This window comes from Ovis canadensis, chromosome 17 (genome assembly GCF_042477335.2).
Source record: "Ovis canadensis isolate MfBH-ARS-UI-01 breed Bighorn chromosome 17, ARS-UI_OviCan_v2, whole genome shotgun sequence".
Classification (NCBI taxonomy): Eukaryota; Metazoa; Chordata; class Mammalia; order Artiodactyla; family Bovidae; genus Ovis; species Ovis canadensis.
In genome coordinates this window covers 47,229,670-47,257,200 of record NC_091261.1, presented here as the reverse complement: position 1 = coordinate 47,257,200, position 27,531 = coordinate 47,229,670, and the positions used below count along the sequence as shown (strand labels likewise).

The following is a 27,531-nucleotide window of genomic DNA, read 5'->3' as shown; positions in this document are numbered from 1 at the left end:
CAACTGATAAAATGTAAAGTATAGAATACTTAACGTGAAATATACCACACTTCTTCTTTCCCTTTCTTCTTTTTCTTTTTAATCTCCCATCTCTGTTCTCTTTGTTTTTCTGCCTCCATCCCTAACTCTCTCACTCCTTCTGTCTCTTTCCTCCTTCCATCCAACTTATCTTTCTAACTCTTATCTTTAATTGAAAATGATCATCCTTTTGGTATAGACAAGAACAACATATCGTATACGAAGATGTCTAATTTACTTATGTATTTGCTCAAGTGTAATTATGATTACTAATCAATTTATAGCCACACTAAGAAGAAACAAATCATTCACTCTCCCCTAGGCAGTCAAATGTGTATTACCTTTCAAGATGATCAGTAATCTGTAACTTCTTTAATGTTTTAAACATCACAGATGCTTTGCTTTAGTCCCAGCTGATCATCAATAACAAGAGTCCATCTAACATTACTTGAATGCCTGGTAACAGATACACTGAAATTTGTTCCCCTTTTATAACAACAATTTCTGTCAGAATGAGCACGATTTACAGTGTATACATTGCATATGATAGACAGTATTCCAAGTCCCATGAAATACTGTCAGGCAGCTAAACAGCACTAAGAGTAGATGTTTCCTTTCCATTTTTGTTAAGAAATTTATTTAGCTTAAATATATTGTAAAGTTGTCACATAAGGATATAACAACCATCCATTAAATTTTAAGATAAATATATTTATGTTATAGAAAATTTTTCATTCTAAATGTACTAAGGATGATTGCAATGGTAGAATATGCTAAAAAATGCACTTGCCAATTAACACTGCAGAAATAGAGGTCCATTGTAAATTGAGGGAGAGAAATTGGAATGGAATTTCCTCGAGAATGAAACTTTGTTGTTGAATAAATGGAGTAAAAAATAAAATTGAAAATTATTAAATACAATCAAACATACATACCTTAAATAGGTAATCATCAATTATTTGTATACAAGTGTGAAGATAAATGTGTATTAACATTTCATTCTACTAACTCTTTAATGTTTGTTAAAAATATTGTCTTTAATACATTTTATAACTGGTTTTAGAATATCTGAAGGGGAATCTGCCAAGAAATTACTGTGCACTGAATAATGATAAGGCATGGTAATAAGTACTTTGCATATATCTTGTTAAGATGAATATGCATACCAGTCCACTTCAGTTCAGTTGCTCAGTTGTGTCTGACTCTTTGCAACCCCATGGACTGCAGCAAGTCAGGCCTTCCTGTCCAGAGTTTACTCAGACTCAAGTCCATTGAGTTGGTGATGCCATCCAACCATCTCATCCACTATCATCCCCTTCTCTTCCCACCTTCATTCTTTCTCAGCATCAGGGTCTTTTCAAGAGGCATCTCTTCGCCTCAGGAAGCCAAAGTATTGGAGTTTCAGCTTCAACATCAGTCCTTCCAATGAACATTCAGGACTGATTTCCTTTAGGGTGGACTGGTTGGATCTCCTTGCAGTCCAAGGGACTCTCAAGAGTCTTCTCCAACACCACAGTTCAAAAGCATCAATTCTTTGGTGCTCAGCTTTCTTTGTAGTCCAATTCTCACATCCATACATGACTACTGGAAAAACCATAGCCTTGACTAGACGGACCTTTGTTGGCAAAGTCATGTCTCTGCTTTTTAATATGCTATCTAGGTTGGTCATAACGTTTCTTCCAAGGAGCAAGCGTCTTTTAATTTCATGGCTGCAGTCACCATCTGCAGTGATTTTGGAGCCCCCAAAATAAAGGCTGTCACTGTTTCCACTCTTTCTCTATCTGCCATGAAGTGATGGGACCGGATGCCATGATCTTAGTTTTCTGAATGTTGAGCTTTAAGCCAACATTTTCACTCTCCTCTTCCACTTTCATTAACAGGCTCTTCAGTTCTTCTTCACTTTCTGCCATAAGGGAGGTGTCATCTGCATATCTGAGGTTATTGGTATTTCTCCTGGCAATCTTGATTCCAGCTGGTGCTTCCTCCAGCCCAGCGTTTCTCATGATGTACTTACTCTGCATAGAAGTTAAATAAGCAGGGTGATAATATACAGCCTTGATGTACTCCTTATCCTATTTGAAACCAGTCTGTTGTTCCATGTCCAGTTCTAACTGTTGCTTCCTGCCCTGTATACAGATTTCTCAGGAGACAGGTCAGGCTGTCTGGTATTCCCATCTCTTTCAGAATTTTCCACAGTTTATTGTGCTCCAAACAGTCTAAGGCTTTGGCATAGTCAATAAAGCAGAAATAGATGTTTTTCTGGAAGTCTCTTGCTTTTTCAATGATCCAGTGGATGTTGGCAATTTGATCTCTGGTTCCTCTGCCTTTTCTAAACCAGCTTGAACATCTGGAAGTTCATGTTTCACGTATTGTTGAAGACTGGCTTGCAGAATTTTGAGCGTTACTTTGCTAGAGTGTGAGATGACTGCAATTGTGCAATAGTTTGAGCAATCTTTGGCATTGCCTTTTTTGGGATTGGAATTAAAACTGATCTTTTCCATTCCTGTGGCCATTGCTGAGTTTTCCATATTTGCTGCCATATTCACTGCAGCACTTTCACAGCATCATCTTTAGGATTTGAGATAGCTCAACTGGAACTCCATCACCTCTACTAGCTTTGTTGGTAGTGATGCTTCCTAAGGCCCACTTGAATTCACATTCCAGGTTATCTGGCTCTCGGTGAGTGATTACACCACTGTGATTATCTGCGTTGTGAAGATCTTTTTTGTACAGTTCTTCTGTGTATTCTTGCCACCTCTTCTTAATATCTTCTGTCTGTTAGCTCCATACCATTTCTGTCCTTTATTGAGCCCATCTTTGCATGAAATGTTCCCCTGGTATCTCTAATTTTCTTGAAGAGATCTCTAGTCTTTCCCATTCTATTGCTTTCTTCTTATTTCTTTGCACTTATCACTGAGGAAGGCTTTCTTATCTCTCCTTGCTATTCTTTGGAACTCTGCACTCAAATGAGTATATCTTTCCTTTTCTCCTTTGTCTTTAGCTTTTCTTCTTTTCACAGCTATTTGTAAGGACTCCTCAGACAGTCATTTTGCTTTTTGCATTTCTTTTCCATGGGGATGGTCTTGATCCCTGTCTCCTGTACTATGTCATGAACCTGCATCTGTAGTTCATCAGGCACTCTATCACCCTTAAATATATTTCTCACTTCCACTGTGTAATCGTTAGGGATTTGATTTATGTTCATGCATTTATTTTCATTGTGATGACCTCGAGGCATTGCAGAATATTTTGGTAATGTAGGTTATTTTGAGTGTAGTGTATTAATTCTTTGGGATCTCAGAGGTAACAATAGTCTGAAACTATTTTCAATACTCTCCAAAACTGGATATTAAACTTTGTGATATATAAGGATGTACAGGCTCCTTGAAACTGTCTCACTGTTCATTCAGTACAAGGACGGAAGAAACTCAGACTAGTGATCCTTTTATTCTTAGAACAGGTTTTCAATGAAAGGCTTACATAATTGGTCCATTTATTTTAGATCAGAAGGAGAAAAGTCATTAATTTTAAAATAAGATAATTAAAAATCAGATAATATATTTTAGAGGTGTTAACTGTGAATAGGGATTATGCAGCTTAAACTTCAATTGATAAGAAACATTAGGGAAGCACTGGTAGAAGGTGACATATAAAATATATGGTAGACTTCAAAACTTGAAGAGAAAAATTATACAAATCATTTCCTTGATTTTATGTTGTGATAATAATATTTTGAATATATTGAGGCAAATAAAGTGTCTTTAAAATCAATTTTACTTCTTTCTTTTCTGTTTTTAATGCAACTACTACAAAAATTAAAATTATTAGGACAAGGAAAATCTTTTCCTTCTTTTTAAATGAGTTAGCATTAACCTCGAAGGAGAGGAATAATAGCTTGACAACAGTAATAAAGTATCATGATTTTAATTTTTATAATTATGATATCTTTATACAAATGCAGGTCATTAAAAGCATGATGTTAGACTATATTTGTTGATGCTGTGTTTCCAATATGCAATTAATGAAAAGAAGGTAGAATTAAAAGAAATCTTGAATATAAAAGTAATGTGGTCATATATATTTCTCAAAGTGATTTTAACTGATGGTGGAATTAAAATAGATTCTTATTTTTGTTTTGAATGTCTTTCTGTGGTCTTTAACTTCTACAATAGGAAAAATAAATATTGTTTTTGTATTTTAGTCAATAAGTCATGTCTGACTCTTTGTGATCTCATGGAGTGTAGCCCTCCAGACTCCTCTGCCTGTTGGATTTTCTAGGCAAGAAAGCTGGAGGCAGTTGCCATATCCTCTCCAGGGGATTTTCCTGACCCAAGGATCAAGGAATGGAAGCCCAAGAAAAATAAATATCCTTTCTTTAAAAAAAACTGTAGAATTGTGGAATAAATGCAAGCAAAAAATAAAGACCTTGATAGAACTTTTATTAATACATGATTTGGGTTAAAATTTATGAAAATCTAAAACACTTTGATTCATTTCTTTTTTTCAACAAGATACAATGGATTCAAATGAATATGACACTGAACATAAATCTTATGATTTCTATATGCATTGATAAGTTCTATGTAAAGCTTCATGTTTTATCTGGTAATATCCATACAACTCCTCTGTGAAAGTGTTAGAACTCACTTAAATGATAGGATAGATCTCTAGCGGGTAAAAAAAAAAAGAGAGAGAGAGAGAGAGAGAAAGAAAGAGAGACAGTAATAACTATGAAGTGAAAACAAACATGTTAGCCATTCAGTCATGTCCAAATTTTTGTGACCCCCATGGAGTGTAGCCCAGAGACTCCTCTGTCCATGGGATTCTCCAGGCAAGAATAATGGAGTGGGTAGCCATTCCCTTCTCCAGGGTATATTCCCAACCCAGGAATAGAACCTGGGTCTCATGCATCACAGGTAGATTATTTACAGTCTGAGCCACCAGAGAAGCCTAAGTAATAGATATACATTAAAAAATAAATTTAGCAGAAATGTAATTTTTAAGTATTAGCTTCCAAATAGTATAAATTAAAAAATATCTGATTCATCTGCTATTATATATTTATAAGTATCGCTTTTTATAGTTCATAATAACACTCACTTGGTAAATTAATGCCTTTCTAAAGGATCACTTGACAGAACAGACTTTTATAAGGAAACTTTCAATTGGAAACTTTAGATAAAATGCATCCTTTCAAACTAACCTAGAGAAAGAAATTCAGAAAAGAGCTAATAATTTAAATGTGACATATTTCATTCCAATTGTTTTAAACTGCTGAACAATTTTGGCCAATTAAAAACTTAAATCCCATAAGTAGGAACTCAGTTTGGGAATCTGAGTTACTTTAAAATGAAGCAAAGGCTTTGTTGCTAATCTGCAGCCACTGTTTCATGTCCAAATAGATGGGATCTTTGACAGCAGTGTGGCTGGAATCTTCACAGTAAAGCCGCTATGAGGAGATGCCAACCAGATATGGTTTCATATCACAAAAGGACAATGCAAGCTTCAATTCAAGATTTTTCTGAGAAATTGGTATTAAGAATGCTGCTGCTGCTGCTAAGTCACTTCAGTCGTGTCTGACTCTGTGCAACCCCATGGACGGCCGCCCACCAGGCTCCCCCGTCCCTGGGATTTTCCTGGCAAGAACACTGGAGTGGGTTGCCATTTCCTTCTCCAATGCATAAAAGTGAAAAGTGAAAGTGAAGTCGCTCAGGCATGTCTGACTCTTAGCGACCCCGTGGACTGCAGCCCACCAGGCTCCTCCGCCCATGGGATTTTCCAGGCAAGAGTACTGGAGTGGGGTGCCATTGCCTTCTCTGGTGTTAAGAATAGGGGGTTAACAAAGCTTAAATGTGAAAGCAAAATACTTAGTCACTTAACAGTATCTGACTCTTTATGAATCCATGGATTGTAGCCTGTCAGGCTCCTCTGTCCATGGAATTCTCCAGGCAAGAGTACTGGAGTGGGTAGTCATGCCCTTCTCCAGGAGATCTTCCCCATCCAGGGATCAAACCCAGGTCTCCCACACTGTAGGCAGATTATTTACCAGTGAATTACAGATATGATTGTGAAAATCTACAAACAGCCTCAGGCAAAGTTCTCCCCAGAATATTATACTGAAATAAGTGGAAAGTAATTTTAAGTCAGATGCACTAAATTGTGATTCACAAGGTATGTCACAGTGTAAAAAATAAGAATAATTGGTCAGTTACCATTTCATTATTTTTTATTTCTATTTCACTTTGTCTCAGACAAGTTCTTATTTTCAATATCTATATGACAGAAGAGTCAAAATGTCAAGAAGTAAATAAAAGTGTTTCACTTGAAATAAAAGAAGTTGAAATATCTAATTGAGTCTGCACTTAAAAGTAACAAACAGGTCAACAAACAAAATTTACCTGTGAGAGATAAGAGCATGTAGAATGCCAGTGGTTATAGGTAAAAAGAGAAACATAAAGGTATATCAGCTACACCAGATTAAGGTAATATAAACAGGATGAGGACAGAGTCATCTTGAAATTGGAAAGATTTAAGATCATAGTTATATAATCTTACAGTTTTGAAGATTTTAAAATTATGGTTCAAATCTGTATTACTTCATCAGTTGTTGTTTTATTAACAGTTAGGGTATAAAAGTTTTTGTTTTTGTTTTTTTTTTTTTGGTTTAAGACCAAGAAACTGTCCTTTTGGAATATGTGTGTATACATAAAATTTCAACAATCATGTTTTGCAATAGTCTTTTTTTTATAGTGGCTGGAACCCAGACACAGCAAAAATAACACACAGTGTAACCATCTGTAAGGCAGTGATTCTGTATTTATCCAACCATCAGGGCATATCTGCACACTCCAACACAGAAGATTGCAGCCATACACACATGTGAACTACCTTTGTAGTCAAGGCTTGCAGTAGATTGATTTCTCCAGTGAATCAGTCAACTAAAGTTCCTGCAAAATTTTATACTACGATGATCCAGTATGGATTCTTTTATGAATATAGCAGTTCTATCAATCCAATGCAGCATTTCCCAAATCAGTGCGGAATTTTTAAATCCAGATAAATAGCATAAGCTTGCCAGCACGTTAGAAGTCTTTCTTTTGCCCATGTTCCCAAAGAGGACCATTCACATTAACTACTATAACCACAAATGAGTTTTATGTAATTTAGATTTTAACTAAATATAGAATTTAATGTACATTTATGTGCTCTGCTTCTTTGCTCAGAATTTTTTTTTCACTTTTTTATATCCAACTTTTCAGCCACTAGCACTTAACTGTCTATACTTCCATCTCTGCTGCAAAGTGCCATGACCAAAGTTACCAATAACTTCCTTATTGCCAGTCCAGTGCCTGTTCATCTGTTGTATACTTTCTTGCTTTGAACTTAGCCTTGAAAACAATTCCTTATTAAAAATCCACGATGGTGTACTCCTTTGGCTTTCCTCCTTTCTCTCCGTGCTAATATTGTTGAGTTTTAGTTTCCTACAGCCGTTTTACTCTTCTCTCCACAAGCAGTAAGTCTCCTACATATGACTCTTCAAGTTGTGAACTTTCGAAGATGCTACCATGTGTTCCCTCAGTGTCAAGCATAAGTGAAATTGCAGCTTGCTCTTCATCTCCTCTTGCTGACGATCTTTCAGCTAGCTCTACCATCTGCCACCTCCTCTGCCTTCTCCAGCCAATAATTCTTCTTGCCTGCTTACTCAATGCCAGCCCCTGCGTGCCAGCTGTTGTACTGTACTACTGTTCTTTCCAAGGTACTGTAAGATTAAAAATGTGTTTTTAGGTATTATTTGTGTGAAAAGTATTATAAACTTATTATATAGTACAGTACTATATAGCTGATTGTGTTAGTTGGGTAGCTAGGCTAACTTTGTTGGATTTATGAACAAACCAGACTTATGAATCTGCTCTTGGCATGGAACTTGTTCATATGAAGGGGACTTCCTGTACTTCCCTTGGATACCTCCATCCTTGCCACAGAATCAAATTTTAACTACATGCCCTATGTCTCTCCTTGCGACCCAGAGCTCTCACCTGATTCTGGGCCACCTGATTCTCCAGCTAAAACTTTCTATTTGAATATGCCAATATGTCTAAAATTTAACTAAATGTACTCCCCAAACTTGTTTCTCTTCCTGTGCTTACTACCTTAATGAGTAGCATCATTGTTTAACTTTGTATGCAAACTAGATAATTTGACGTTATCCTTGACCCTACCCTTTTCCTCCCATGTGTATGTAATCACTCATCTAATCCAGCTAATTCTGCTGCTGCTAAGTCACTTCAGTAGTGTCCGACTCTGTGCAACCCCATAGACGGCAGCCCACCAGGCTCCCCTGTCCCTGGGATTCTCCAGGCAAGAACACTGGAGTGGGTTGCCATTTCCTTCTCCAATGCATGAACGTGAAAAGTGAAAGTGAAGTCGCTCAGTCGTGTTCAACTCCTAGCGATCCCATGGACTGCAGCCCACCAGGCTCCTCTGTCCATGGGCAAGAGTCCTGGAGTGGGGTGCCATTGCCTTCTCCACCAGCTAATTCTACTTGTAAGCTATTTTCCAAACATGGACACATCCTTACATTATTGCTACTGCTCTTCTAGTCCTGTCTTCTTCACTTTCGCATACTTCAACAGTCTTAATTGGTCACTAAATTCTGGTCACTAAATTCAGCTATTTTTCTCAAATAAAGAACTTTCATATACTAATGATGTAATGTCAATGAATGTTAATATGATACTCATATTTCATTGCTTGAGTTATTAGATGGTTCCGATAATTAACATTTTATTGCAGCAACTGTGATTTCCTAGAAAAATAAATTTTCTTTTCCTTATAATGTCACTATCAAATCTATACTCCATTAAGAAGCTTTTCACATATAATCATGAAGACTTAGGTGACTTAAAGTAACTTTTGCATTAAAAAAATTTAGAATCCTAATTATTCTTTTTTAAAAATGAGAGACAGATATTGTACAATTAGTTTCAATATAAATCCCACAATTGATGCATTAGGCTTGCAAAAACTGAATTACTTTATGCATAGTAGAAAAGTATCTTCCTGTGGATCCTTCCACATAGAGATTGTTCCTGAATTGAATAGAGATATATTTAAGGGTGACATTAGACCTGTAACCACTAGAACACATGCGTGTCTTAAAGCGTATATAAATGGCTTAGGGAACTACAACTCATAATTATTTAATAAAATTTCAAGAATGTCAGAATTACACAAACCCCTCACTTCATACAATTTTAAATCAAAGCAATATATAGTTTAACTTAGGAAATTAAGTACTTGATAAGCATTTCCAAAACAAATATACATTTAGGGGGTAGACAACTGCACTAATTTTGGCAATCTAAATGTCCAAATGAAGACAAATATTTCCTAAAATTAACAGTCATATAATTGTACTTTATTATCCCAACTGAATGTGCAAAACTAAATATATATAAACATTTGAACATCACTTCTGAAATTCTGTGTGTGGTCATATTGTCTGATGGTGAATTACTTGCACTTACCTACAGATTTGAAGCAAAAATATGTATTTCAAGGCAAGTCAAACTTAATCAAACATTGTATTTTGATTTTCAGTTGGAAGAAAATAAAATACTGTCTCTATATGTCAGCACAAGTCCTTACAGTTAGTAAAAATACTATTTGTTTTTAATTCTAAGCACTGTTTACACTGCAAATCTACACATTTTACTATTGAGACAACAAAAATGCATGGGTGCAGGGTGTTCATAATTTGAAAAGAAGGTTTAGTATTTCCTCCAAGTATTCAAAACTATGTCTGACCTCACTTAGTTTTATTGGATCCTATTACACAGATTTCCAAGTTTGTTCAACAAAGACGGCATGATTTAAGATATTTGATACTCGCAGTGAGAGTGAGGGATTTAGGTATCTTAGAAAACTCAAAGGATTTTTTACTAATGTCAAAAACACTGGAGAGAAATTAAGAATGTCACATAATGCTTATTAGGAAATATTAAAATAATTCATCTTATCCAAAATGAAAAATAAATTATGAAAAGCCTTATAAGTATGAAAACAGCACTATAATATAATGTAATAACACTCAATGGTGAGCTGGCTTTTTTCTTTACCGTTAACATTTACCTGTTTGGTTTGCAACCTTTTTCCCATTTTATATGATAGCAGTTTATTAACTGGAATTCAAGAATTCTATCTATCCTTATATCTAGCAGTAAATAATGAGTGGATAAAGATAAATTTAACTTCTCTGGGCCTTAGTTTATGCTCTTGGATATTCATTTAGGGACCTTTTAGTTTTCTGTGGTTTCCTTTCAGAAACTATCTGGGGGAATGAATTCTATGTGTGAAAAATGATTAGTATTTACCCTTCCTTCATCTGTCATTTTTATCATTGTCTGTCTCAGATGATGTATCCCTCAGGGAAAGGAAATATCTTTTTCAAGTTACTTTAACTAATACAGCACTCTATACACATAGGTACTTAGTACATAATTTTTAAATGGATTGCTTTTTTACTATTTTTATACATTTTTATTCATAATACTAATATTTTAAATAGAATGATTTTTAAAAATCATGTCATTACACAAATCTTGTCACAAAACTGAGGTGGGTGTAGTTGTATTATAACAGAAGGAGAGAAAGAAATAGGCATATGTTTCCTATTCACATATAAATACCTTGCTGATACAGATAATCCATACAAGTTAGTTTTGCTCTCTCCAAAAAGTCATCATAGAACTGGTTGCCCTGTTTAATAAGGTTGAAACACTAATAATGTAAAACTGTATGGAAAACTGCTTGGTTAAACCACAAGGAATATTAAAACACTCCAGATAATTCTAGCATTAATTAGAAAAACATTATCTTTTCCAATTGATTGTTAGCATAATTTTATCATAGTTAAGAAGAAGTTTTGTGATGATTCAAAGAGAAAAAAGCTCATGATTGCCGATTGCCAAGTGCTTGCATTACCCATTAGCTCTTTATGGTTCAGAATATTAAAAATGTAGACCTTTTGTATTAGACACAATTTTCACCTAATAGCAGAATCATTAATGATATTCATTCAATTTCATGGCATTTCCTATAAATAATTTCTGTAAAATTGACACCATATTACCTTCCAGCCATCAACAGAATCATATAGATTTTCTTCTATCCAAATTCAACTGTTCCTAGTGCCCAATAGTTCCTTTATAAACCATGTTTCACTATGTCTCCATTGAATGCTTGTCCTGGTGCTACAAATTTCTGAATTGCATAATTTTCTTTTTCTTTACAATATACTGAACTACCTTGCCTTCCTTAGCAGCATCAAATCATCTCTCAAACACAGTATCATATTTTCCCCTTCATAGGGGCCAGATAGCAGTATTCTTGAGAAGATTTTATGTATTGATATTGCTAGGGATCACTATTCAGTCTTTGTCATGTTATCACAAAAATAATACATTATTCACACTTTATTTTCATCATTTTGTTATTTTCTGGCTCCACTTTTCCAGCGTCAACAATAACTACATTTCAAATAAAAATCCTATAGAAACATATTTAATTCTCTTATTCACCCTTGATAGTTTATATACCATTAAAAATATTTCCTGCTATTGTAACAAATTTCAAGTACTTTTATTTAGCCACATCCCAGTGTCTTCATATTATGAGACTGTGGAATAGTAGTTGTTAGATTAGACTGCCTGTTTAATAAAATAAGTTAGTAAAATAGCAATAATAGGTAGTTCATAGACTTTCAGACTTAGAAAAGAGCATGTGGTTGGACTAATTTCTCTAAATACTGTGGTATATCATGCAGCTGAGATTTTATTTATACCACAATAGGAAGCACACTCGACACCCTAAAATGTCTCTAGTATACATACTACTTGTGTACTAAAGAGACAATCAAAGCCCAAAAGACTGAGACAGTAACTTCAATTTTCCCCCTAACTGCCTAAGAGAAAGCAGATAGAAGACCTGTTCTAGGAAGGGAGCTGTCACTGTAGGTTAAGTATACTGTGAACTAGGTGTGGACAGGGAGGAACTTAGCAAATCCCTGTTTGTTAAAATTCCTCTCTATGTTCTATTTTCTCTGCAGAGCCAAGCAAACATTTGTTTACCAACCATCTGCTTTTTCATCTGTCTGAAAATTGCCTTCCTCCCCTCAGAAGTCCTCTTTTGTCTTTAGCTGAGGATGGTACTTTCAGTCATTTAAGGTAAGAGTTTCAGTCATTGAGGACAGTACTTAAGGTAAGGGTTTTATTACTTAAGGTGAGGGTTTTGGTTTTCCTGGGTCTCTTCCATTTATATACATTATTAAACTTTGTTTGATTTTCTCCTGCTAATATACCTCATGACAGCTTGATCCTTAGGCCAGTCAGAGAAGTCTAGAAGGGTAGTGGAACATTGCTTCCTCTCGGACACTATTCTGTTTGTCCATCTTCCATCTCTCATCCAACAAAGTCCAAATCCACTCATCCTGAAGACTCATTCAATTATTACTGCCTTCACCACCTCTCCTTGACTCCCCAAGGGGGAGATTATATTTTTAATTCACTTAATATTTTGTGTAGGACTTTCTGCGACATTTATCTCCTCCTATCTTAAATGATTTGGTATAACATAATATAATATAATGTGATTTTTAATAATATAATATATTATGTTTTCCTGATAAACCATAGTATTCCTGTTATCCTAAGCACACAAAAAAATGCTTGCTAAAGAGTGAAGTTCAATGATAAGCACATAGACTTCTTAACTAGTTTGGCATAGATTCAATTATAAATTCAGCCACTTAATTCTTAACTTCTCATGTTTCAGTTTCTTCATATGATCTTCCAGTGATAATGCTGCTTTCTTCTTACATTTGAAAAGTTGTACACACCTTTAAAAAGGATGAAATGTTTACTGAGATATCCCATCTTGTATTCTGCTTGCAACTTAAAGTGGAAATACAGCTTAATTAAATCTGAAGCGCATACTAACTTCTTGCCTTAAAGCTTTATAACCTGCAACTCTTTCATATTTATTACTTTGCTAGTATCAAATACTGCATAAAATATGATCAATGTTTAATATAAAATGAATCATGTGATAATTACTATCATTATTTATATGAATGTTTAGAGATTTAAGTAATTTTTTCCAATATCAGACAGCTGATGTATGACAGGCATAATTCAAACATGATATTTTTACATGAAACAGTCTATTTCCTGTCATCTTGGAAAAAAAGTTACATGTATATATATTTGGAAAGCCCTACATATGTGAATACATATAAAATATTGAAGACAATCTATTTATCTAAAATGCCCTTCAGCTTAGATTACTTTGTGATTTTCAAATACCAATCAGTTTATTTAATGATTTTTTTCCCTTTATTTTTAACACACAGCTCTGAAAACATTCCTTTCTGTTTTTCTGCCCCAGGTTTCCCCCCTCCACCTTTGGAATTATTTTTAAAGAATAACCTGGCATGTAGCTTTTTAAAACAAAAGCAATTTTATAATTTCACATTCAATTTGAAGAAGTCTTCAAACATTTATACATATATCATTCATTCTAAAGTATCTTAACATACATATAGATTTTCATTCTTATGATAATTTTGTTACCATATATGCAAACTATCCATTAAACACCTTTAGTTTACCTCTAAGGTAAAAGAGTCACTGTGTAAATAATTAAATTGTTTTTGATAAGCAGTGACAAACAATGAAGTACTGTTCCTAGTCTAAAATAACCTTGGAAACAGCACTGTGGAATTAATATCTAAACGAGAATCAACAAGAACTGATAGCAAGGGCTACTGAATATTTCTAGCTCTTTATTTTACAATATTAAATCTCTTACCTCTTACATTCTTTTCAATAGAGCCAAACCCTTAAATTTTCTCAGTTGTATCACTTCTCTTAAGTAGCAGCTTATACTTTGAGATCAAGCAAACACATCATATTGGGTAATGAAACAGGAAAAAGAACAAAGAGGAATTAGAGAACGGATCTTGTACTCACGGAATGTTCTATAAAATTCTTCAAGAGCCAGGTGCTTGTCTGAGTTAAAATCATCATATTTCAGTAGATCATACAAAGTACAATCAGAAAGGTCCTTGCCAAGTTCTTCCTGTTTTATCACCTGAAAAGAAAATTAAAATCATGCAATTATATCAGTGTCTTAACATTTCTATAGGTATTTAAGTCTACACTTGAGCAAAGAACTGAATTTACAGGAAACCTGGGTTTTCAGTTACTGGACATTCATTTTCAAGGGTTTCAATGACATAAAAGTATAAATTTGACTTAGTTTATTGTGACACTCATACAGATACTTAGAATTTAGCCTGAAAGTTCTAATACAAAAATCTCCCAGTAGGACCCAGTAAACTTGAACATTAAAGGGGTATTTTTGTATTTTACTCATTTCCTTTGATCCACTTACATTGACTCAAGGAGATACTTTACTTCTACATGAAAATTGCTTCCTAAGTCTCAGTGACCCATGTCAAAATGGAACAGCTCTTTCCCAACAAAAATAGTCAGTAGCTTATTCCAACTTTCATCTTCCTATTATTTGTGAAAAATGAAGTTGGATTTTTTTTTTTCTCTTTTGTCTAGCATCCTCCCCAGCTGGAAGTGAAGCCATTTGGGATTCTGAATTAGCTCCCTGGATCACAAAGGAGCTATTAAGCAAATGACTGTTTCTAGGAGCCTGTTAGAATTAATGCACCAATTGATGATGGGAATCTACCCAAGCATGGGTGAGAAAAATCACCAAATTGCTTTTCTGCTCTGTGCTCTGTTCCATGGACTGTGGCAGTAGCCCTTTTAAGACTCTACTGATTTTGACTATAGCTTGTCTGGTAAAAGGGCTCCCCAAGATTTTTCAAACATTCCCTTTCCCTGGGTAGCTTCATGGCTGTGTTCAACAGTCTTTCATATTTGTCCACAGAGGAAGTAGTTCATATTGCTTGGAGCTTTGCTTCACAGTGTACGTTTTGTTAAAGTTGGTGCAATCAAGAAACACAAGCTCTGAAGTCAGCCAGCTTTGGGTTTAGACCATGCCAAGGCTACTTAATAGCTCTATAATTTCTGGCAAGTCACTCAACCTTTTCTCAGTAAGAAATTAATGATAGCAACCTCTCCTTCTCCTGGTTGGTGTGCAATTATAAATACAAATATACATATATATATATATAAACAGTTTTAGTCAAGTGCAAAACATATAGTATACACTCAGACATAATCATTTAATGTTAAAAATAATGATTTATATATACAAATATGCTTCTCATTATAAAAATTCACTGGAGTTTTCCACACCAGCTTGTATATGTTATGGTTACATATAGTTTGAAAAATTGAGACTTTGTCATGGCAATGGCAGATTGGTGATAATAATGTCTATTTTAATAAGCTATTTTTATGGAACACCCCAGTGTTAAAAGTTGTCATGCCTGCGTGAGGATGAGCTGCAGAGACAGCTCTGAGGATGGAGCTTAGCCTATGCGTCACTAGCAGCTCCTACCCCTGTCACCTGAGTAGTGACACACAATGACAGTGTTTGCACTACTAAAAATAGTTTTCACAACTTAATGTGCTCTCTATTCTTATTTACTGTATTCAAATTTCATTGGCTAAGCTGGCATTTGCTGCTTAGAGGAGGAAAATTGTGAGTGGTTTATCTGCTTTCCATATAAATAGATATGGTTGATAGTGAGTGGTAAAGCCCTTGGCTTTAGCACAGTCCAGCTGGAGGGATTAACAAAACTACTTAATGGCTAGAGTTATCTCTCCTATAAGCCTAATGGGAAAACAAATACTGCTTTTCTGTTTAGAAAGCAACCAAGCTCTCAGCCACTCTCCATCTGTTGTTTGTTAGATGATGAGAGAAGCGTTTTCCAAGGTGGCAGAGGGGCAATGTTTTTGATCTTACCTCACTATGCTCTTTCTAAAGACCTGTGGGGCCAGCACCACAGTAATTTTTAGGATGCAGTGACAATAGAATCTGGTCAGATACTTTAATACTATTTTTGCTGGCTTTAATTCACATACTTCTTTGTGAAATGATGGAACAGAAAGTTGGGAGAGAAGCTTTCATCATTGTCTCATATTAATTTCTGTTCTAATATTTTATTCAAGGTAAATTGTGTATAAACCAAGAGAACAGATGTCTATCTTTTTCCTTAATACTGACTTTGGCATAAGACTAGCTTGCTTTTGACTTGATCTTGATTTGATCATGATAATACAACTCAAGCTGGATATGCTGTTTTAAGGAATGTGCTTTAGAAAAGTGCATGGTCCTGGCTAGTGAGAGATTATATACATACATATATATATATATATATATATATATATATATATATATATATATAACTTTGTTCAACGATATTTGGCCATGCTATGATAGAGGGGTTAAGTGATTCATCCCTTCATAAATCCATTGTTTAATATATATTTTCCTCGTTCCATTTCTGTTCAATGAAATAGCCTACTTAAGACATGCTTCCTGGTAAGCATGTTTCTCCTTTGTTTCCTGATGGGAGCTTTGGCATGGTCTGAGGTGTTTCAATGTGGGAGTTATTATCTTGTGACCTTTTAACCATCATGGGCAAATTGGTTTAGATATTCTGGGTTCTAATAGCCTTAAAGAGCTGTGTGTTTGACTATTGAGAAGAAAATATAAAAGAAGATAGAAGCAGTAATACATTAAGCACTCTGGCACTGGGAATTCAAACTTGTAGAACACTTATTTCATTTATTGTCTGGCTCTGGTTCTAAAACCTTTCCAGTCTAACCTCTTCAAAATGCATGTGTTACATCTGACATAGAGACTACTGGCAAAGCCAGATTCACTGAACATACTGTCATTTAAAAATATATTTTAATTAGGATAAGTACATTATTTATATGTAATGAAGTGAAGTGAAGTGAAAGTCACTCAGTCATGTCCGAATATTTGTGACCCCATCGACTGTAGCCTGCCAGGCTCCTCTGTCCATGGAATTCTCCAGGCAAGAACACTGGAGTGGGTAGCTGTCCCTTCTCCAGGGGATCTTCCCACCCAGGGATTTAAACCCAGGGCTCCTGTATTACAGGTGAATTCTTTACCATCTGAGTCACCAGTGAAGCCCTTATATATAATGGTATTGCACAATTAATAGAATATTATGTAGTATAAATGTAACTTTTATACTCACTGAAAGTGAAAGTCGCTCAGTCAGGCCGGACTCTTTGCATCCCCATGGACTGTATAGTCCATGGAATTCTCCAGGCCAGAATACTGGAGTGGGTAGCCTATCCCTTCTCCAGGGGATCTTCCTGACCCAGGAATCAAACCAGGGTCTCCTGCTTTGCAGGCAGAGTTTTACCAACTGAGCTATATACTCACTAGGAAATAAAAATTCATGTAACTTGCATTATTACAATATTCACTTGACTGAAGTGGTCTGGAAATGAAAGTCGCTCAGTCGTGTCCCACTGTTTGTGATCCCATGGACTACAGAGTCCATGAAATTCTCAAGGCCAGAATACTGGAGTGGGAAGCCTCTCCCTTCTCTAGGGGATCTTCCCAACCCAGGGATGAAACCCAGGTCTCCCTCATTGCAGGCGGATTCTTTAATAGCTGACCCACAGTGGTCTGGAAGCAAACCACAATAACTCTGAGAAATGCTTATAAAATACATAGTGTCTCTGATGATCAACAAGAACTGGAAAGAGAAACAGAAAATGCCAGAGACAGATGTAGAGGGTTGTCTCCTGCTGTGAGATATATGGGTATTAGATTTCTGGGGATAAGATATGATTTGGAAATCCAAAGTTATATTAACTCCATGTAAGAGATACAGTGCATGTGATTTTGATGGTATCAAGTCATGCTGATGAGACTATTTGCGGAGGAGGTTGGAGACAGAGGAGTGAAATCTTCCAGTTTTGTTTCTTTTCTTTACTCTCCTTAGTGGAATAGGAGTGAAGGAGGAAACAGAACAGGCTCTATCTATTTGAAAGCAGGACTCCACTTAGGCTGGACTGTGGACTTTGAGCTATATGCCCAGTATTTATGGAAACAACATACCAACTGGGAAACCAGGCCCCCAGAAGGAAGAGCCCCAGGGCTTTTCATCATCTAAAAGAATACCCTAAGACATACGGATGGCTAACAAACACATGAAAAGATGCTCAACATCACTCATTATTAGAGAAATGCAAATCAAAACCACAATGAGGTACCACTTCACACCAGTCAGAATGGCTGCGATCCAAAAATCTGCAAGCAATAAATGCTGGAGAGGGTGTGGAGAAAAGGGAACCCTCCTACACTGTTGGTGGGAATGCAAACTAGTACAGCCACTATGGAGAACAGTGCGGAGATTCCTTAAAAAATTGCAAATAGAACTACCTTATGACCCAGCAATCCCACTTCTGGGCATACACACCGAGGAAACCAGAATTGAAAGAGACACATGTACCCCAATGTTCATCGCAGCACTGTTTATAATAGCCACGACATGGAAACAACCTAGATGTCCATCAGCAGATGAATGGATAAGAAAGCTGTGGTACATATACACAATGGAGTATTACTCAGCCGTTAAAAAGAATTCATTTGAATCAGTTCTGTTGAGATGGATGAAACTGGAGCCGATTATACAGAGTGAAGTAAGCCAGAAAGAAAAACACCAATACAGTATACTAACACATATATATGGAATTTAGGAAGATGGCAATGACGACCCTGTATGCAAGACAGGGAAAGAGACACAGATGTGTATAACGGACTTTTGGACTCAGAGGGAGAGAGAGAGGGTGGGATGATTTGGGAGAATGCCATTCTAACATGTATACTATCATGTGAATTGAATCGCCAGTCTATGTCTGACGCAGGATGCAGCATGCTTGGGGCTGGTGAATGGGGATGACCCAGAAAGATGTTATGGGGAGGGAGGTGGGAGGGGGGTTCATGTTTGGGAATGCATGTAAGAATTAAAGATTTTAAAATTTAAAAAAAAAAAAATTAAAAAAAAATAAATGCAGGAAAAAAAAATAAAAGAATACCCTAATCATCTGTGTAACCAAGTAGAATCATACATTCTATTACGCTTATTGGAGAATGACCACAAGTCTATTGATAATTGTCCATTGTTAACTACCTAGGTTTAAGGCATATAAATCAAAGGTTAACTTTGATTGTGTCTTTCTTTTTCCTTTGTTCAGACTAGTTTCAGGGAATTTGGGTGTGGGTTTGGGCAAGTATGCTTAGGGTATATAAGGTTTTCACAAAAACTGGTCAGGGTCCTTGGCTAAGAGGAGACTTTGCCTTGGGCCCGCTGGTGTAATGAACTGCACTCCACCATCTGCATTGTCCTTCTGAGTGAGTTTTGCTTCCCAGAATGCATGACTACAAAAGAAGAAATGATGGACTTAAGAGAAATATACTATTCACATTGCCAACTACAAATTGGCACTTGCCATCTGCCTCTATAAGGATTAAAACTTCAGCCTCTGCAGCTGCTGCCTTCCTTTAACACTCCCTTAAATAAGGCACTCTGTGCTCTGGGCAAAACTGGCGGAACAGGTCTTCAGTTAGAGATTATTCAGGAGATTTTATTAGCCCAATCCTTGAATCTCCTCCTATCTAGAAAAACGCTAAAATCCTTCCCAGTGATATCCCCACTTCATGAATAGCAGTAATTTTCATGAGACTAGTAGAAACCTTCTGAAAAACAACATGTGCTTGATTGCATGTACTCCACCTTCACCAAAATCACATGTACTGTCCCTCCTCCTATTTTTTTGGACTAGTTTCTGAGAGCTATCTGAAATGCTGTCTCCCAGTCTATAGTCTTCATTTTGCCCTAAATAAAACTTAACTAATAACTCTCAGGTTGTGCATATTTTTTTTCCGCTTGATAATACATTCAAGTAACATGAGCTCTCCTTCATCCTTGGCAAACTATTTTTCTCAAACTAATCATGAACATGTCAGAATCACAAGGTCTTAGTACTGACTTAGAGCTCAGTGATCCTCTATTTTAAAGAAAACCCATCACATTTATGAAGTTAAGGAGAGGCAGATATATTCACTCCTTTACTTGACAAATGTGTAAATTACATCAAAGCCCAAGGCTCAGAAATAAATATACTCCTGTGGTAACAATACACATCTCCAGGCATTGCCTTTAAGTTTTTCCCACAGTAATATATAGGTTGGATCTTTTATTACTTGGCTCTCCAGTCAGCTCCTTGTACACTTTCTTTCTTTCCTTCTTCCTCCCTCCCTTCCTTCATTTTTGTTTCTTTCCTTTGTTTGCAACCAACAAATGTCAAAAATAGAGTCAGGGACTGGAGATTAATTAGTAACGAAGAAAAATACACTCTGCCCTTATGTAGTTGATATTCTAGAAAGGATGAGTGGAGCAAATTATTAGAAAACTTGGGGAAAAAGATAACTGTAGATTGTCAATCATGTTAAAAAATAAACAACATAAAAGGACAGAGGATAATTAACATTATAAATAATAGTTGTTTGATCATATATAACTGATGCTACCCTGTGATAAATGTATTTAAAGAAAAGAATCACATGGATATAATCACATCTTCTAAGTTCTCTTTTAGGTTTTATAACATGTCTAGCTAGTTAAAAGACATTTAAAAATCATTAGGGTCAATATTAATTTTTAAAGGCTAGCTGAAATACAACAATATGAAATCATTGGTGGGATGAAAACTATTTTATTTTCAAGGCATTCTGTATGGCTCACTGGGGTTCTCTGAACATGAGTGCCAACATTTTTAATGTACCTTGACATTCTAAAGGAAATATGCTACAAATAATATGTTTAAAAACTAAATTTTGGTATATACATATGATAGAATATTACTCAGTTGTAAATAAAAGCAAATAATAGCACTTGCGGCAAACTGGATAAATATAGAGATTGCCATACTGAAAGAAGTAAGTCAGACAAAGACAAATGTTATATGATATCACTTATATGAGAAATCTTTAAAAAAAAAGGTACAAACAAATTTATCTACAAAACAGAAATAGAGTTATCAATGTAGAAAACAAACTTATGACTTTACCGGGGCTAAGAGGGTAAAGAGGGACACATTGGAAGATTTAGTTTAACATATACTCATTACTAGAGCTTCCCTGCTAGCTCAGTCAGTAATGAAATTGCCTTCAATGCAAAAGACCTGGATTCAATCCCTGGGTCAGGAAGATCCCTGGAGAAGGAAATGACAATCCACTCCAGTATTCTTGCCTGGAAAATCCCAAGGACAGAAGAACCTGGTGGGCTACAGTCCATGGGGTCACAAGAGTCAGACATAACTTAGTGCCTAAACCACCACCACCACCATATACATTACTAGGGCATCCTAGTTGGCACTAGTGGCAAAGAACCTGCCTGGCCAATGAGAAAGACATGGGTTCGGTCCCTGGGTTGGGAAGATCTTCTAGAGGAGGGCATGGCAACCCACTCCAATATTCTTGCTCGGAGAACTTCATGGAGAGAGGAGCCTGGCAGGCTGCAGTCCATGGGGTTGCACAGAGTTGGACATGACTGAAGCGACTTAGCACATATGCATACACATTCAGTTCAGTTCAGTTCAGTCGCCCAGTCATGTCCAACTCTTTGTGACCCCATGAATCGCAGCACGCCAGGCCCTGTCCATCACCAACTCCCGGAGTTCATTCAGACTCACGTCCATTGAGTCAGTGATGCCATCCAGCCATCTCATCCTCGGTCGTCCCCTTCTCCTCCTGCCTCCAATCCCTCCCAGCATCAGAGTCTTTTCCACATTACCATATATAAAATAGATAACTAATAAGGATCTACTGTATAGCACAGGGAACTCTACTCAATGCTCCATAAAAACCTACATGGGGAAAAATTACATACATATATAGATATATAACTGAATCACTTTGCTTTATGGCAGGAACTAACACAGTGTTATAAGTCAACTATACACCAATAAAAATTCAAACAAACAAGCAAAATAACATTTTTTAAATTGCTAATAATTTTCATTGTGGTTGAGGACAGACTGCTGTGGACATTCATAAAGGTCAAGACATGCTGTGATAAAAATTAAACATGGTGTTAAGTTTTTAAAAAAAGCAGTACATTTTAGCTTTTGAGTTATTTGTAGGAACAGCCTTAAAGAAAAACAAAATAGTATTTGAAACTAGTTACTATGGTTTCCAGATACAGTTGAAAGTATTGCTTTTTTAATTGTAGCAGTGAGCTGCCCCTAAACCAAAAATTATAGGCCTTACTTTTCTCTGTTAAATGCTAACCATTGTCGTTATTATTGTTACAAAACCCTTAGCTCTTGAAAGGTAATTCCCAGTTCTACTAGGATCTACCTACTGGCATTGCCAAAGCTGTTCTGATTCCTGGTTTCTGCTGCCTTATTTTGTATACCTGACAGGTTCATGGGATTTTAAAATCTTGAATAGGATTAATTACCATGGCATTCCCAGAGAGTCCCCGCTTATCCCCTTCTCTATCCACAGGAGTGCTTATTTGTTTGCAAATAAAAAGTGCTTATTTGTTTGTTTAGTTTGTTCCCACTAAAATAGTGTTTTATCTATGAGGCAAAACAATTTCTACCAATCTCATTGTAAATAAATATGTTGACTAGCCACCAGAACCTTTCAAAAAATTTTTTAAATTTGTAATAGGCTTAACAACTCTCAAAATAAAGATTAACTCAAAATAAAGATTAACTATGTCACAGTTCTAATAAGTTTTAAAGAAAATGAATATGTACTAAGTCTGTAAAGACATCAGCATCATGCCCATCCTGTTAGCTAAAAATATCTAATGTTATTTATTCCTTTTTTATTTAATTTTGCAAATGTATTCACACATAGTAGTCATTGAATAAATGGCTTTTTAAGCCAAATATATATATAGCATAATAATCTAAATCCTGAGAACAAGTAGTTCTTCTTATTATTTTAATAAATAGTTAACATGTGTGCACATTAGGGAAATATTTCATTCTAATAGGTATTCCTAATGTGAATCAGCTTATTAAGATGACAGAATCTAAATGAAGGAAAAAGTTAAATCAATATACTCAATAATCTGGCTTACTTAAATTTCATGGCTGGTTATTTTATGAAATGGGGAGAAGGCTGAGGGACATATTTTCCAAGCTGTTAGCACCATTTGCCTTTAAGAGCACTGTGTTGGCTGTTCTTAAATTAAACCAGGAGAATTTCAGGCTGAGAAGGCTCTAATTCCTTGGTGCAAAGGCAATCCAGCCAACACCTGAGCCTGTAAATGCCTCAGGTTATGAAATCAAAACCTATCACAAACCAATCAACAAACACCTAACTACGCTTTAATCTGTAGCCAATCAGGACCTTCCTTACTTTGTTTCCATCTTCTCTTTATAAAAGCTTTCCTAGCTCCCCTCCACAGAGGGCTTCTAACTACTCCTGGTTTGGCACTGCCAGATTTGAGTGGATTTTTGCTCAAACAAACTCTTAACATTTTAATGTTAAGTATTAACAATTAACCTTCAGTTTCTCTTTTAACATTGCTAACAAATTCAAGGGTGCCATTCTATTGAGTGAAGTCTGCCTATGTATCTTCTCATCTTATCCTGAGGAACAAATAGTTGGGATCATGATGCAAGAAGTTGTTCTTTCTCTAAGGGACACTTTATTCACCCTGGTTTACCTCTATGACCCTGTGAAATTCATCTTCTCATATTGCTTGTTTTCCAATCTACAGCAATCTCCTTTCCTTTCCAACTTACACGCATCATGTACCCTCTGGAAATCCTGTTCTGATCAGAAAACTTTCTTTGCCTTATGTTTCTTATGAAAACATATTCTTCACCACATTGACTTTAAGAAAATCTGACTACTCCTTAATAAAACCATTTGTCCAATATGTATAGCAATTGAAAGTTAATTTTTCTCTCATATCTATTCTACCTCAATGGATGGAAGATAGTCAATAGCTAAATGGTTCTCTATTGGCACATCTGGATTATTTCTTTTTCCGAAGTGAGTTTTCTTTCATTAAACAGATAGAGAATATAGATAGGTAGGTAGATAGATAGATAGAAGATGAACAGGTGGATGGAGGGATGATAGAAACTATCCCTTTGAATGTCAGGTCATTCAGCTAGGTAATTCCTTCTTACTCTGCCCCCATTTTTCACCAATGTATTTACCTCTTGATTCACAATGTTTCTGTCCACCTAAACTCTTTATCAATGTCCCTAGCAACTTAAAAATGCATATGAATAAGCCACCAGAAAGATTTCTGTGATTCATTTCATAACTACTGATTATTAATCTTCTCTCTTCTGAAGACCTCTTCTTACATGTCAGCCTTCCAAGAGGAATGTGATCATATCTAGGTTACTTCATCCTGAAATCTTTAATTCACACATTACAGGTCTCTTTTAGGAATAATGAATGTCCTTAAACCCATAAATGCATTACTATGTCTCCAAGTACCTGATCACACTTGTCACATACACAATACCTAGGGAAAAATCCTCTTTGTGTTTCAAATAAAGATACTTTATATTTGTTAAAGCTTTTGCAATGAGTTATTATCCTATGATACATGCAAATTTAGAGCATATTGCTACAATATGACAATATGATATTGCTACAAAAAGACAACTTTTACTGAAGCAAACATTAATAAACATCAGATCTCAGAGAGCACTGAATTCTTTTTGTTGAAGACAGTTTAAGAGAAGGAACAGAGACAAATGATAGAGATGAACCTCAGACACTTGTCTAGATTTATACAGTGGAACTGAGAACAACAAATAAGTGAGGTTTCACACCTCATCAGCCTGATCTTCAGAAAGAGCCAAAACATTTGATTGTGCTTTAGTACACAGAACTAAAGTGAAACAGAAGAGTGAAAGTTGACTTAAAACTCAATATTCAGAAAATTAAGATCATGGCATCTGGTTCCATCACTTCATGGCAAATAAATGGGGAAACAATGGAAACAGTGACAGACTATTTTTGAGGGGGGGCTCCAAAATCACTGTAGACGGTGACTGCAGCCATGAAATTAAAAAAAAAAAAACTCTTACTCCTTGGAAGAAAAGTTATGACCAACTTAGACAGCTTAATAAAAAGCAGAGCCATTATTTTGCCAACAAAGTCCATCTAGTCAAAGCTATGGTTTTTCCAGTAGTCATGCATAGATGTGAAAGTTGGAATATAAAGAAAGGTGAGCACTGAAAAACTGATGCTTTTGAACTGTGGTGTTGGAGAAGACTCTTGACAGTCCTTTGGACTGCAAGGAGATCCAACCAGTCCATCCTAAAGGAAATCAATCCTGAATGTTCATTGGAAGGACTGATGTTGAAGCTGAAACTCCAATACTTTGGCTTCCTGAGGCGAAGAGATGCCTCTTGAAAAGACCCTGATGCTGAGAATGATTGAAAGTGGGAGGAGAAGGGGATGACAGAGGATGAGATGGTGGGCTGACATCATCGACTGAATGGACATGAGTTTGAGTAAGCTCCAGGAGTTGGTGATGGACAGGGAAGCCTGGTATGCTACAGTCCATGGGGTCGCAAAGAGTCAGACATGACTGAGCAACAGAACTGGACTGAACATAAAACTGGCTACTGGTCAAGACCATTCAGTTCTACAACCTCATTCTGAATAGGATCCAGGCAATCTAGCGCAGATTCAAGAAAGATATTAGGGCCGCTCAGAACAAAATAAACTAAAAGTGCCCGTTTGTTTTTAGTCACTAGGTCATGTCCAGCTCTTTTGTGGCTGCAAGGATTATAGCCCACCAGATTCCTTTGTCCATGAAGTTTCCCAGGCAAGAATACTGGGGTGGGTTGCCATTACATTCTCCAAGGGATCTTCCCAACCCCAGAATCAAACCCATGTCCCCTCCATTGGCAGGCAGATTCTTTACCACTGAGCCACTAGAGAATCCCCAAATGCCCATTTACCTGTTGTTAATAAAGGGAAGTGATACATATTAAAGCAAAAGTTCTCAAAAAAAACACTTCAAATGTGATTGACATACTACCTTTGTCATACAGTAATTAAGACACATATATGGGAGAGAAGACAGTGATACTCTGTTCTATTTCTCTAAAAAAGCAAATTTGATCAAAACCCCAATCTCCCCTATCATCTAACCCCACATACTTTGAGGAGACAAAAGTCCTTGTCATGGGGTGTAAATAGATCTGATACCCACTTGAGAAAAGAGAGAGAGATGAGATTTCACCTCTCTCTGAGGGGTATAAAAAATCAAGGCAGAAGACTGAGCATAGGAATTTCATGTAGCTAGGCTCAGGGACTGAAATTTATTTCCCCAGAGGAAAGAATGTGCTAGATATTGGTTTTTTATGTTGACATTGTTATATTCTATAACTTGCCATTAGTTAGTTTTTTTTTGTCCCTAAAGAGGCAGATAGATGTTGGCAACTACTGATTGTGATGTCTTTTGGTTATACACATATCGGGGGAGAATCTAAATAAAACAGACCATATTGTTTGACATGATAAGAAATTTGAAGCCCCAGGGAAAGTTAAATAATTGAAACTGAGAAACAGACTTGGGTTCCTGCATCTGTGGTGTAGGGAATGCAATGCACACTCTGGACAGAGCACAAGGAAAGGAAAAGTGTACAAAGTGCCTCTTCTAAATTGGATTTCAATACGCAATTTTTGAAATATGTGGTATAATCTCATCTTCTACCACCCTTACACATCTTCAATCATTCAACCAATACACATTGCTTTTTGCAAATGGATTATGTGTGTGTGTGTGTGTGTGTGTGTGTGTGTGTGTGTGTGTTTAGCTAAAAGAGAAGTGCAAAGGAGCTGACAGACATCTGGATCATAGTAATGTAATAGTATTAATAGTATTATTACAATCGCTACTACTATTATCATTAGTTACTATACTAACTGAGGATCTACATATTTTTAAAATATTTAAATTGCACAATACAGTCAAGTAAAGCATATTATTTATTTAATAACATATCTAAGGGTGCCTTGCTGAAAATGTTGCTGTCAATAATTTCTTATAACTTGCTATTATGGACAAGAAAAAATTGCACAAAAATAGATATTTCGTAGTTTGACAAGTAGAGATATTTTGCTATAACATGTACCAGCATCTTGAAATATATATTTGATATTTATTTAAAGTTTAGGTCAATTTAACATTATATCTGTAAACATGGGACACTATATACTCTGGGGAAAATGCTCAATATCACAGTGGTTGCAAAATGATGACATGTACTTGTCTCTAGGCTAGCACACAGGATTTAACAACATTCATGCTAGCTACATGAGGCAAGTATGTGAGTACCTCAAATGAGATGAACAGAATAAAATATATAAAATAAGATAAAATAAATTATGAGATAAAATGAAATTTCTTTTAAAAATACTACAATTCATTTTTTCCTAATTTCTTGGAATAACTAAATTATTTTCATTCCCTTTCAA

General features: G+C 35.9%; 1 protein-coding gene across 3 annotated transcripts in view; it reads right to left on the bottom strand.

Moving 5' to 3' along the window:
• FSTL5 (follistatin like 5) overlaps positions 1-27,531 on the bottom strand; it is an 873,413-nt gene that overhangs the window by 427,631 nt on the left and 418,251 nt on the right. For all 3 annotated transcript variants that reach the window (XM_069557498.1, XM_069557499.1, XM_069557500.1), the window contains exon 5: positions 14,046-14,166. In XM_069557498.1, the coding sequence (XP_069413599.1) occupies positions 14,046-14,166 (121 nt within the window). The remainder of the gene's footprint in view (positions 1-14,045; positions 14,167-27,531) is intronic.